A 13491-nucleotide genomic window follows, 5' to 3' on the forward strand; every position below is an offset into this window, starting at 1 on the left:
AATACACTTACATACTATTCAGAAATTTAATGCTGCTTCTTCAACCTGTTTCTGACACTCTTAAAAGGCAAGGAAGTTTCAATCATGTTTTATAGCAACTTTGTTCAATGTTCTCTTAATTACTACTTAATGCTGATCACATTATCATGATGGAAATTTGAATACATATATTTAATTTGCAGTAATTCCTGATTTTAGTATGGCTAAAAAAAGAATTAAGTCAATTATTGAAATGAAATTACCAGAAATTATTTTTATAATTATGGATTGTTTAAATACAAGACTTTCACAGTGTGAGTGATGGTGAGTATATGAATTTTTATCAAAGTGATGAAATAGCCATACTTCCTATAAAAGTCTAAGAGAAAACTATTCCTTGCATTTTCTCAAATCTCGTAGCTTCTAGTATTCTTTAGCTTGTGACCACAAATTCTTCTCTTCTGAGTTGTTGGAGTACTCAAAACACAAAAGTTAGGCAAACTTTCTCACAGGGAAGATGATAGTAACGTAGCAGGTAAATACCCTCAATTCCCACAGGGTCTGAGAACCATATTATATGATATGGAAGACCCTCCAATAGACTGACTATTCCAAACATTGTTTGCAAAGATAGAAAAAAGTCAGTTCATTGAACAAAATGAGTGAATTGGGTTTGTGCCTCTGCAGATGATAATAGTTGTAAAAGAGCAACAAAAGTAAGTTCAGAACTGGGCATTACAAGACATAGCTGACAAAATCCTGAAAACAAAACAAAACAAAACAAAAAACAACAAAAATTCAGAAAGCACTTTACCCAGCTAAGCTTATTTGAGAGAATCAAATTCAGATGAACAGCAGAGGAAAGAGGCATATCCAAAGGGATATAACAGTATCTATTTTTATTAAATTTTATTATTATTCCCCACAATTATAGAGTTCTGTATCACCTCAATTACTACTTTCTTCATCTTTTATGTGTTATCATTACCTTGTACATACAACTCATGTACACTGAATTTACCTCTGCATTTATGAGCTCATCATTTACCTTTTTCTCTGTTTAACTGTATATGTATGTTTTTATTTTTATCCCACATTTCCAGGATTCTGCCATTAAAATTTCTTTGATACCACCTCCATGAAATTCATTTTTGTCATTTCAGTTCAGTACATCTAAATGTTCTATTCCATGTAGTTGGGAATGATGGGGCTATTGAAGGTCTTTCTTAATTTACTAATTATCAACTAGAGTTAAAGATCAACCTTGGTGCCGCCAGAGGATTTAATTCTCATTCACCTTTCTTATACATAGTGTTTTATTTTTTATGCAAGCACCAGTAACTGTATTTAAAAGGTGAGTAGAAGATTATAATATGGACATGGTGCTTTAGAGGTCCCCAAATCTCTAGGGTGGTGGTTCTGACACCACCTTACCAATGAAGCCTCTTGATTGCATTCCACATCGGACACTGGTACTATGCTTCCACTGAAAGTGATTCATTAGTTATGAATATTGTTCTTTTTCTGTTCTCAATACTCTTGAAATGTGGGGATTTGTGATTGGTTTAGAATCATATTTTTCAACACACTTATCATAGACCCATTTGATAACAAGAGACACACATATCTAAGAAATAGAAAGAAGAGAAAGAAGACCATTTATCAATCCTAAAGAGGTAACAGAATAAACTCTGGGAATAAAATAGTAGTCATCTTATAAATTTGTTTCAAAAAATATTTTAGATGGTAATATATTTCTGCATTAGAAAAGAGTGATGTAAATGCAATTTCAATTATTAGAGTTGTGACTGATTTTTTAAAGAGAATATCAAAAGCTGTATGCAGTGGTGCATCCCTATAATTCTGGAGTCTTCTGAGGCTATGGGTGAAAGATCACTAGTTCAAAGGCAGCAACCTCAGCAACTTAGTGAGGCTCTAAGAAACTCCCGAAAACCTTTTTTCCATACAAAATATTTTATAAAGGGCTGAGGATGTTTCTTAGCAGAAAAGCATTTTTGGGTTCAATCTGTAATATTAAAGAAAGAAAGAGAGAGAGAGAGAGAGAGAGAGAGATAGAGAGAGAGAGGGGGGGGGTGATAATCAGTGAAACTTTCAGGGTAAAGGATTTAAACAATTTTAAAACAATAGTGAGATTGTTGATGAAAACCCATCTACATTTATTAAATGTTGAATTCAGAAATTAGTATGCTCTCAAATATATACAAGTGAGACAGGAGTCCTATTTTAGGTGTAAATAGGAACAAAGAGGAGATTTGACACAGCTTTTAATTGACCCAGATGCCCACTTTAGTTTGTGATTGGAATTATGCTCATGAGATAGATCCTTAAGCTGTTTAAAATAATGTATTTTATCAAGTATTTATAAAACAAGATTAAGATCTAATATAAATCAGGCTTGCAAGGGGGAAATTGTTCAAATAATAAGTATATACATAAACACATAAACCAATATTAGATAAGTTAAAATTCAGGATATTTATGCCATTATATAATCACTAGGAATGTAAAAACGATGACAAGAAAAAAGTGAGTAAATAAACAAATAAATAATTGAATGAATGAATGAATAACTAAAAAGTACAAAGATGTAAAGTGACTGAAATTGTAAAAGAGAGCTTGTAACCTTGAAAAAGTGTAAAGGTACTTCGATATGGTATTCTACTACTTACTGAGGCATAACTTATGAACTGTCAATCCCACTTCTAGATGGGAAAAGTTAAAAACAGAACCCACTCACCTGACTCTCTTACTTGGGTATAGTGCAACAGTTACCTTTTTCCTTCTCCCCAAATTTTATTGCTGCTTCCAAGAACACTACCCCTGTAACCTCATAATGCCATTGTAGACTTGTTGCATCTGAACCCTTCTGCTGCTCAAGTTTTTTTTTTCATTGATCTTTTTCTCCCTACCCTCATATATTCCACAATTTTTAATGTGTTTATTTTCAGTTGTAGTTGAACACAATATCTTTATTTTATTTATTTTTATGTGGTGCTGATGATCAAACACAGGGCCTCTTATGTGCTAGGTCAAAAATGTAGAGCTGAGCCAAAAACACAGCCCCTCCACCAATACTTTAAAAAAATAATAATAATGTCACCTACATACTTAGCATCCACCAGTCTTTTATTCTGCTCCATTTATTTTCTGCTTTGTGCATGAATAATTTTGAGATTTTTTTCCATTCAGACATCAATAGTCCAGAGGGCTCAGAATTGGGGGTAAATTTTACAGAATATTAGAGGTCAATTACACAACATTAAAACTTTATATAGTGGAATGCACCTAAATCTGAGGATAAAAAGAAAATCTACAGACTTCACTAGTTAAAATAAAACATCTAAAATTCATGAAAATGAATAATTTTTAAAAGACAATTTCATAAAAAGGAGAGTAAATGGCAGAACATACTAAGCAAAAGCAAAATTTTCACAACACAAAAAATGTACATCTGTGTAGAGTGACATGTGTGGGTGCTTCCAAAAGACAAATTAAATTGAAAGAGATATGATTAATTTGAGATGTAGCAATAAAATATTAATTGTATATAAAAGTAATATATATGTACCTGTACCAAATATGCCTCATTTAATAATAGGTATACATTGCAAAAAAAGAACTTTAAAATTTTAACTTTTTTTTAAATTTATTTTATTTATTTTTATATGTCATAGAGAATACTGACATCTAGAATTTTGTATTGCCAAATGTTCAGGCTACATATTATATTTACTTCAAGCACATCACTGAACAAGATGAATTTTACCACACATTGTTGTACAATATGAACTTATAGAAATAATTAGATACCTTATAATAAAATGAATAAATAGATGTGTGTAAGTAACACAGAACCTTTATTAAGAAAAAGAAAATGAAACAAAACAAAACAAACAACAAGAAACTTGGAATTTAGAGAAAGTTTGCAGTGCATTGCAGAAATAGAAATATGACATTCTTTCCAAAAAAATCATTGGGACAAGAAATTATTTGGGGGAAAAACTATATTATATGCTTTATTAATACCAGAAGAAACTCATTTTCAGAAGTATAATACACTTCAATATAAAAATAAAATATATCTGTGGATGGTATTACACAAATAATCTCAATGACTTGGGAGGTAGAAGCTGAAGAACCAAAAGTTCAAAGAAAGCCTCGTCAACACAGGAAGGCCATGACCACCATGAGGAAGTTTCTGTCTCAAAATAAAATATTGAATGGCCTGGGTATGTGGCTGTGGCTTAAGGGTATACCACCCCTAGATTCAATAACCCATATATATCTGCAAAAGTTACTATAACAAGGAATTTATGCTAGGTGTGGTGGCACATGCCTGCAATCCCAAAACTCTGAAGACTGAAGCAGGAGGATTATGAGTTCAATGTCAGCCACAACAAAAATAGTCACTAAATAGCCCAGTGAGACTGTCACTATATAAAATTTTAAATAATCCTAGGAATATGATTCATTTGTCAGTTGCCCCTGCATTCAATCCCCAGCATGAATAAAAGGGATTTATATTGAAATTGTCATAGTACTTGCCTCTAATGCCATCTATTTGGAAGACTAAGGCAGAAAGGTTAAAATTTCAAGGTTAGCTTGGCCACTTGCCAACAACCTGTCTCTATATAAATAGATTTTTAATTTTTTGAGTTCTTTGTATACTCTGAATATTAGGGCTCTATCTGAAGTGTGAGGAGTAAAAATTTGTTCCCATGATGTAGGCTCCCTATTTACCTCTCTTATTGTTTCTCTTGCTGAGAGAAAAAAAAAAATTAAACAATAAGATAACAAATAACCCAATCAACAAATGGGCCAAGGACCTGAACAGACACTTCTCAGAGGAGAATATACAATCAATCAACAAGTACATGAAAAAATGCTCACCATCTCTAGCAGTCAGAGAAATGCAAATCAAAACCACCCTAAGATACCATCTCACTCCAGTATGATTGACAGCCATTATGAAGACAAACAAAAACAAGTGCTGGCAAGGATGTGGGGAAAAGGGTACTCTTCTACATTGCTGGTTGGACTGCAAATTGGTGCGGCCAATTGGAAAGCAGTATGGAGATTCCTGGGAAAGCTGGGAATGGAACCACCATTTAACCCAGCTATTGCCCTTATCAGACTATTTCCTGAAGACCTTAAAAGAGCGTACTACAAAAATACTGCCACATCCATGTTCATAGCAACACAATTCACAATAGCTAGACTTTGGAACCAACCGAGATGCCCTTCAATAGACGAATGGATAAAAAAAAAAAATGTGGCATTTATAAACAACGGAGTATTACGCAGCACTAAAAAAAGACAAAATCATGGAATTTGCAGGGAAATGGATGGCATTAGAGCAGATTATGCTATGTGAAGCAAGCCAATCTCTAAAAAACAAATGCCAAATGTCTTCTTTAATATAATGAGAGCAACTAAGAACAGAGCAGGGAGGAAGAGCAGGAGGATAAGATTAACATTAAACAGAGACAATGAGGTGGAAGGGAAAGGGAGAGAAAAGGGAAATTGCATGGAAATAGAAGGAGACCCTCATGTTTATACAAAATTACATATAAGAGGTTGTGTGGAGAATGGAAAAAAAAATAAGGAGAGAAATGAATTACAGTAGATGGGGTAGAGAGAGAAGATGGAAGGGGAGGGGAGGAGGGATAGTAGAGGATAGGAAAGGTAGCAGAATACAACAGTTACTAAGATGGCATTATGTAAAAATGTGGATGTGTAACCGATGTGATTCTGCAATCTGTATTTGGGGTAAAAGTGGGAGTTCATAACCCACTTGAATCTAATGTATGAAATATGATATGTCAAGAGCTTTGTAATGTTTTGAACAACCAATAAAAAAAAGAAAATAAAAAAATATAAAAATAAATAGATTTTTTAAAAATGCCTGGGGATGTTGATGAGTGTAATGGCAACTTTGGTTTAAATCTTAAGAACCACAAAACAGAGCAGTTATTTATTTTCAGAAAGTTACGTAAATATGTTAAAAATTATAAATTGGGCAACATTAAGAAATAAACTTTTTTTGTTCAGTGGTACAAAGATGGGCTGGAGTTCTGGATCAGTGGCAGATCACTCACCTGGCACATATGAGACCCTCGGTTCCATCCTCAGCACCACATAAAAATAAATAGCATAAGGGTATTTTTTCCAGCCACAACTAAGAGTTCCTACAAAAGAGTTCAATGTAGATAAATTTTCAATTTCAATGTTGCCCTGTTTTAATTGGCCAATGGCTGGGATGAAATCAGCACTCCAGGTACTTTACACCCACTTTCTAGTTTCTCACAAACATGTATCCAGTAGAGTAGTTTGTAAAAAAAAAAAAAAAAAACATGTAAACAAGGCCTCTTTGCCTGGAGCTGGTGCTTCACACATCTGTTTACATTTCTAAGATAAGAGAAGTTACCAATTTGGCTCCCTAGTAATAGCAGGCAGGAGAAGCAAAGAAAGGGGAGAAGAATCTCTTTCCTTCTCAGGTGCAATCCTTAAAGGGTTAACTTGCTGAGAAAAGTGAAAGAAAAAAAAACTGCTTTTATGTGAACTTCTGCAGACTGTGAGCTTCTGAGCACTCCAATTATATGCTGGGTATAGAACTTTGAAGCTACCCAAACTTGGAGTTAAGGTGTTTGATTGAGTATACGAAAAGCTATGCCCTCTGAACCTGGCTGTAGCCAAAGAAAACTGTTTCCTGTTATCTCCCATGACTTGCATCATTTGTCCCCACAACATAATTTTATTCAGTTTAATTGACAGAACAAAATATTGCATAAGTATTATATACAGGTGATATCTGTGTAACACATTATATAGAGAGAGGCTTTTAAGGAAAATATGTGCAATTTATCACAAAACAAAAATTTACAGAGGACATAAAATGTTCCACTGTATACACCATGTGTGTAAATAAAACTCATAATTACAAAGAAAACCATTTATCTCAGTTTAATGTATAATATTTTCCGATTAAAATTTTAGTATGCATTAATTGTTCTTTTGAAATTTATGTAGAAATAAATATGTAAAATAGCCAAAAACCTTCTATTTTTAAGACCAAATAAAGTTGCTATTGTTTTGTGACATTAATGTATACTATGAAACTGTATTGCAATAATACAAACAAATGAATCATAAATTATCCAAATCTGAATCCACAAATATGTCAGTTTTTTGCATTGTTAAGAGCAATAGGAAGACCTAAATAAAAACTATCAATATGAAAAATAATATTAGACATGAATAGTAAAATTATCCAATATGAAGTTGGAATTTGGGACAAGTAGCACAATGTACAAGTAGAGTGTGTGTGTGCAGAAATTGCAAGGTACTTGGTTCCAAACTTAGAAACACAATTTATAAAAGGCATATGTTAATGGGGGATGATGTTAAAAATAAGGCAGAATATTAAAATTCTAGAGTTTTCCTCCATCTAAAAATATAATTAATAAAAAGCTACTCATGTTCTGAGTGTCTCTTTCACAAAGTTATAAATGAATAGAGAGACTGAAATACATTCAGCAATTTAGAAAATAGTTACCTTAAATCAGAATGAAAATCTGGGGTACACTGAGTATTAGCCCAGTCTTGAGCAAATTAACCGCATATGAGAACAAATCCCCAATGGCCACTATCACCCACAGTAAACAGAAGTGTGGAAATAGTGATACAGAAGTGTCTAAGCCACAGAATGTATGGTGATTTCTAGGGGCAATGAAAGCCTCTGCAGTGTTTTATCAACTGGGATCAAGGCCAAATATCAAAGTTGTTATTTATCTCAAGAAAACATTTGCCAACATATTTTCCCAATTGCTGTTGCTTTCAGATGATATTCTCCCTAGATTTTATTGTGGATATAATAGGAGAAAATACAATAAACCCCCTGGTATCCTGAGTAAAATTCTAGCAGTTCATGAGCCCAGCCCCAACCCTGCTAACTCCAGTAATAAAGCCTGAACTACCAATTGCTCCTAGGAGGAGTTTGCTTGTATACTAAATTTCTAAACTTAAACATCTTTTGTTCAAGTTACTATGTTTTGAACTTCTAAGCTCTGGAAGCAAAAGAGACTGAGAATGTGCAAGTCTACATAGACTGAAAACCAATAAATTACATTGTATTTCTCTCACCTTTATGGACTATGATAACAAATATGAGAAATCAGAAACCACAAATCTGTTTATTCAAATAAATCTTTACAGAACACTCCTACACTGGCTACTTCACATAAACTTGCCTCAGGGATTAAATGTATGAATTCAATCAATTTTCTGTGCCCTCTGCAATGCTCCTAAAATGTCTTTAGGTAAAATCTGAGAGCCAAGGGAGGTGGCAGAGGACTGTAATCCCAGAGGTTTATAATTGTGACTTGAAAGACACTCTTGGCTTCTTAGCAAGCCTCTAAGTAACTTAGTTAGACATTGTCTTAATATAAAACATAAAAAGGACTGGGGATTTGGCTTTGTGGTTTGCACTCCTGGGTTTATCTCCCAGTGCAAAACCAACTAAGGTGAACAATTTCTGAAAGATTACAATTATGCCAGTGTACATATACATGTAAAAATATTAGTGAAAATTAATATAGTTTTTGAAAACAGTGTTCAAAAGCTCAAGATAAAAATGACATATAATCCACTAATAATAATTTTGGGTAGAAAAGCAAGGCTGCATATGCCTATACTCCAGTGGCTCAGGAGTACAGCAAGAGAGAATCTCAAGCTTAAGAACAGTCTCAGCAATTTGGCAAGGTTGTAACCAAATGAGATGCTGTCTCAAAAAAAGGGAAACAGGTTAGTGTATAGCACAGTGACAAAGTGCCCATGGGTTAATCTATAGTGACCAAACTAATAATAATAATAATAATAATAATAATAATAGTAGTAGTAATAATATTAAAAAATCTGGCTAAAAAATGCCATATAATCCAGTAATAATATTTCTGGGTATACATCTAAATGAATTGGAAAACTTTTCTCAAAGAAATAACAGCAATTACATTTTTATTGTAGCTTTATTCACAGTATCTAATCAAAAATAAATAAAATGCCAGCCAGGCATGGTGGGAAATACCTCTAATCCCAGGGGCTTGGGAGTTTGAGGCAGAGGATGGAGAGTTCAAAGCAGCCTCAGCAATGGTAAGGCACTAAGCAACTCTTTCCAAAGAAAATGTAAAATAGGGCTGAAGATGAGGTTAAGTGGTGGAGTGCCTCTGAGTTTAATTTCTAGTATGCACTCCCCCAAAAAAATATCTTTTTAGATGAAAGGAACATCAAAAGATTCATTCCAGCTTCATAGCACTGAACTACTCCCCTTAGATGCTACACTTATAGTTCAAACTGATCTCTAGAAGACAAGACTCAGATAATGATATTTTCTAAATAGGCTAAGAGACATTGATATCTGTGGACACCTTATGTCAGACTGTTCTAAAACTAAGGACTTGGCAAATATGGGAGGTTTGAATGAGAACACAACACAGAGTTAAGTTCTTTAAAGGGGAATCTTAACTCACACAGTGTGATATCTGAAACCACAGTTGGAGATAAAATTACTGATTTCTGGGTTATTAATTCAATCCAAACAGATATGGAAAAAGTATTAAAGCTACTGGTTAATGTCTATGTAAAACAGGTTATTAAAAATGTATCAGGTTAGGACTGGGGTTTCAGCTCAGTAACAGAGTGCTTGCCTAGCATGTTGAGTCACTGGGTTCAATCCTCAGATCCACATATCAATAAGTAAAATCAAAGTCCATTGATAACTATTTTTTTTAAATGTACCAGGTTTGTCACATGGCTTTTGATGTTCAGATTCACTATGTAATCTAGCCCTTGTGATTAAACTTCCTTATAGTTTAAATCAAGTCCAGTCCCATCTTTATTTTCCTCCACACTAGGACAAAGATGTTTGCTGGAAATGTTTGGAATGCTTCTACAGGTCATTTTAATAAAGTGGTCTTACATATATGGAGTAAAAAACATCAATTAAGGTCCCATTACATTTTTTAAAAGTCTTTAATTGGGACTGTGAGGATGGCCTTAGCCCTGAGCTTAAACAACTCCATTTTAAAAACTCCAGTTTGAAACATGCAGTCACACCAGGCACACCCAAAGAGTCCTCCAGTATGGCCTAAAAAAAAAAAAAAAAAAAAGTTACTTCCCCTTAACCTGATAAAGAGAGTGAAATATCTGGCAGGCTATATTTGCCTGATAACAGAGAAAGACAAGAAAATCAGAGTGGAGACCACAAGACCACAAGTTTCTGACCCCAGGGTAAATAATGTCCTGGAGAAATCCCATGATAGATAATAAGAATTGAAAGAGAGGTTAAAAGCCCCCAAATTTAGTATAAATAATAGAGCTAATGAGCAGGGATTTAGCCAGCAGAAACTAGGATGCACTCAAGCTGAGAGCCTGATGAGGACCTGACATACCATCACTTGTCATTGTTCTTCTGATCCTCTGCATGATTTTCTCATCTCTCAAACTCTACCACTTCATCTGAATTTTGGTGAAAGCCACAACTTCTCCAAAGGTTCTCTCCTCAACATGCTGTCCACTCCAAGCCAGGAGAAGCCTGCCTTGGTTCTGGATCTGGTCACCATGGTCTGAGTGAGTGTGCATCTGCTGGACTAAAAGCCTAAGGCTTAATAATTTTGTTATGACATTTAAACTTAGTACACAGAGGGAATGTCTATCACTAGCCTGTCATGATTAAGTGACTTTTGCAGTGTTTAGAATTAATCTAGAATTCTTAGCAGTAAATTAATCAACCTATTTTTTTTGCTGAGAATGAATTATGTCTACTGCAGGGCCAAGCATTCAATATCGTTATTTTCTTGAATAAGAACCTATAGAGTATAAATACATTTGTAAAGGTCTGGCGAATCGTCAGAGGGAGAGACCACCCAAGAGACTGACTCCATGTAATTGGCAAAAGGGGATATTTATTGGGGATCCATTCCAGCGGGCTGGGACTCTGTGCTCACTCAAGGAGGGAGAGCAGCTCAGAGCCCAGAGCAAAGGTCAAGCAGAGCTTAAGTACATTTTTTGGAGAGGGCAGGTGGGCTTTGCATACATCAGAACAAATCATCATGAGGCGTGGGGAAATTGAACAACAACTCTGAGACGTGATTGGCAAATTCATTGGTGAGAACAGCTCGGGCAGGGGTGATTGGTCATTCCTGGGGGGGGAGTGTACACATTCAAACTTATTGGTTCAGGCCCTGTGACAAACTGCACAGGACCCTATGCTAAATGGCTAGTAGGGTGTTGTCTTAACTATCTCAGGAATCTGGGTGTAACAGAGGAACTCAATAATACCTAATCTTTTCATTTTAATTCAAGCCTTCCAGCTTAGAAACTTTACCCTTTCACATTGAGCAATTTGAGTGAATAAAGCATTGAAAGGGGCAGAAGAATTTGGACATTTTTTATTTCTCTCCTTTACTGCATATGTTGCAATTTTGCCCCTGGTGACTGGGACACATTGACTATATTATTTTATTAAGAAAAATGTCATCATTTTTAATGTCATCTTATTTTTTTCTGCTTTTTTCTTATGTGAAAGTCCCACAAGGATAAAGCAAAATCTTTTATAATTGCCATCCAGTTCTTGGAGAAAAAAAAATATAAATAAAGCATCCCTTTAAAACAAAACATGGGAAAAAATAATTATGTTGAAACTAAACTAAAGATCTTGTCTCACAAGTTTTGAAGAATAAAATCTATGGACACTCCGTGAAGGTAATAGTAAAAAGAATAGGATTTATTTTAGCAAAAAGAAATACAATTCCCAAAATGTGGAAGAGGGCGTGATAGCACAAGAACCCATTTTTTCTGTGTCAGGTTCGAAGTTTAAATATGTTTTTTGGCAGAGCATTGGTTAAAATCTATTTAAAATGAGTATTGAAAAAGACATTCTTATTACCAACTAGGCTGAAGTTTGTCCTTTTGGTATCCCATCCTCCTTCCAGTGACTTCCAATTGGGTTCACCCCAAGGACAAAGAATTTGGTTGAAGGTATTCCCACAAGTGAATCTCAAAAGTTCTTTCAATTTTAATAGGCCTTAATGGTGCTTATTAACATATCTATCCATTAACCTTCAGGTGTGGTTAAATAAGATGTCCATTGTCATTTACTATCTATTTTATTTTATTTTATTTTTTCTCAATCAAGTTGAGCAAGAAACCTGCTTTTGAGAATTTAAAGAGAGCTGGAAATTTTGGATTTAATCTCAGACCTATAAATAGCTAAACTATCAGATAGCCATTCAGGATTTGAGTTACTTCTTAGTCTACATTTAAAAAGCTCAGCAGGCGTGAGGATGCTGAGTTCAAAACCAGCTTGAGCAAGTTAGTGAGGTTCTAAGAAACTCAGTGAGACCTTGTCTCTACATAAATATATAGAAAAAGGTTGAGAATGTGGGTCAGTAGAAAAACACCCCTGGGAATAATTCATGGTCTAAAATAAATAAACATGTATACAACAACAATAAACACTTAGGAGGAACAAGAACAGGGGTCCCTAAAAAAGCCACAGCTTCTCTCACACAGGAACACAACTAATGAAGTTGGGGTCTTCTTCTGATGACTATCCCAGTCTTCACCACATATTCTGGGGACATGCTGAGATAATGGCACACAGATGCCCACATAGGAATTCAGGAAGGCCCTGAAAATACCATACAATTATGGAACAAAAGACTTGAGGTCTCAAATACTGATCTAAGCTCCACTAGTCAGATAAAACTAAAGGCCAAGCTGCCAAGGAGAGACCTTCTACCCACCAGACTCTGGAGACAATTATGAGGAGTTTCCAGCCACCATTGCCAATCCCACTGGCTTCAAACAGCCTCCCTACCCAGTCTCAAAATAAGAACACACACTTACCATTTCCTGGATTTCAGGATGCTTAGTGTTCCCCTTATATTTTTTTCAGCTCCAGTGTAGCACAGAAACCTGAAAGCATAGAAATGGATTCAATGAATGGTAGACTCCAAAATAAAAGGAATAGAACACTGTGGAAGTCTGCCCCCTCATCACTGGCTGTGTCTTGATTGGATAGTGATAGTTCTCACCCAAGAGACAGATTGAAAAGGGCTTCAGGAACTTCCTCCAAAATTGAGGCTGGTAGTGACACCACTGGTAACTGGTGACAAGTCTTACTTTCCCACATGTTGAAGTTTGAACATTAGAGAAGCATGTTCAGGCAAGCATACAAAGCAGGGTTTATTTAGAAAAGAGTAACATAGACTTCTCCCACAAGGGAGAAGTGGGACTAAAAGGGTAAAGTTTCTAAGCTGGAAAGCTTGAATTAAAATGTAAAAGATTAGGTATTATTAAATTCCTCTGTTACACCCAGATTCCTGAGATAGTTAAGACAATGCCCTACTGGCCATTTAGCCTAGGGCCCTCTGCAGTTTGTCACAGGGCCTTAACCAATCAGTTTGAATGACCAATCACCCCTGCCTGACCTGT

The 13491-nt window shown here is 35.0% G+C and overlaps 2 protein-coding genes across 2 annotated transcripts in view; one reads left to right on the plus strand and one right to left on the minus strand.

The window, feature by feature from the left end:
* The window catches only part of LOC144371896 (mitotic checkpoint serine/threonine-protein kinase BUB1-like), a 551680-nt gene that overhangs the window by 313371 nt on the left and 224818 nt on the right, over positions 1 to 13491 (plus strand). The gene's annotated exons all lie outside the window — the stretch shown is intronic.
* LOC144372124 (uncharacterized) overlaps positions 1 to 13491 on the minus strand; it is a 77418-nt gene that overhangs the window by 35989 nt on the left and 27938 nt on the right. Inside the window, exon 2 of the mRNA XM_078035533.1 lies at positions 12904 to 12972. Within this exon, the coding sequence (XP_077891659.1) occupies positions 12904 to 12906 (3 nt within the window). The 5' untranslated portion in view covers positions 12907 to 12972. The remainder of the gene's footprint in view (positions 1 to 12903; positions 12973 to 13491) is intronic.

Source organism: Ictidomys tridecemlineatus, chromosome Y (genome assembly GCF_052094955.1).
Source record: "Ictidomys tridecemlineatus isolate mIctTri1 chromosome Y, mIctTri1.hap1, whole genome shotgun sequence".
NCBI classification, from domain to species: Eukaryota; Metazoa; Chordata; class Mammalia; order Rodentia; family Sciuridae; genus Ictidomys; species Ictidomys tridecemlineatus.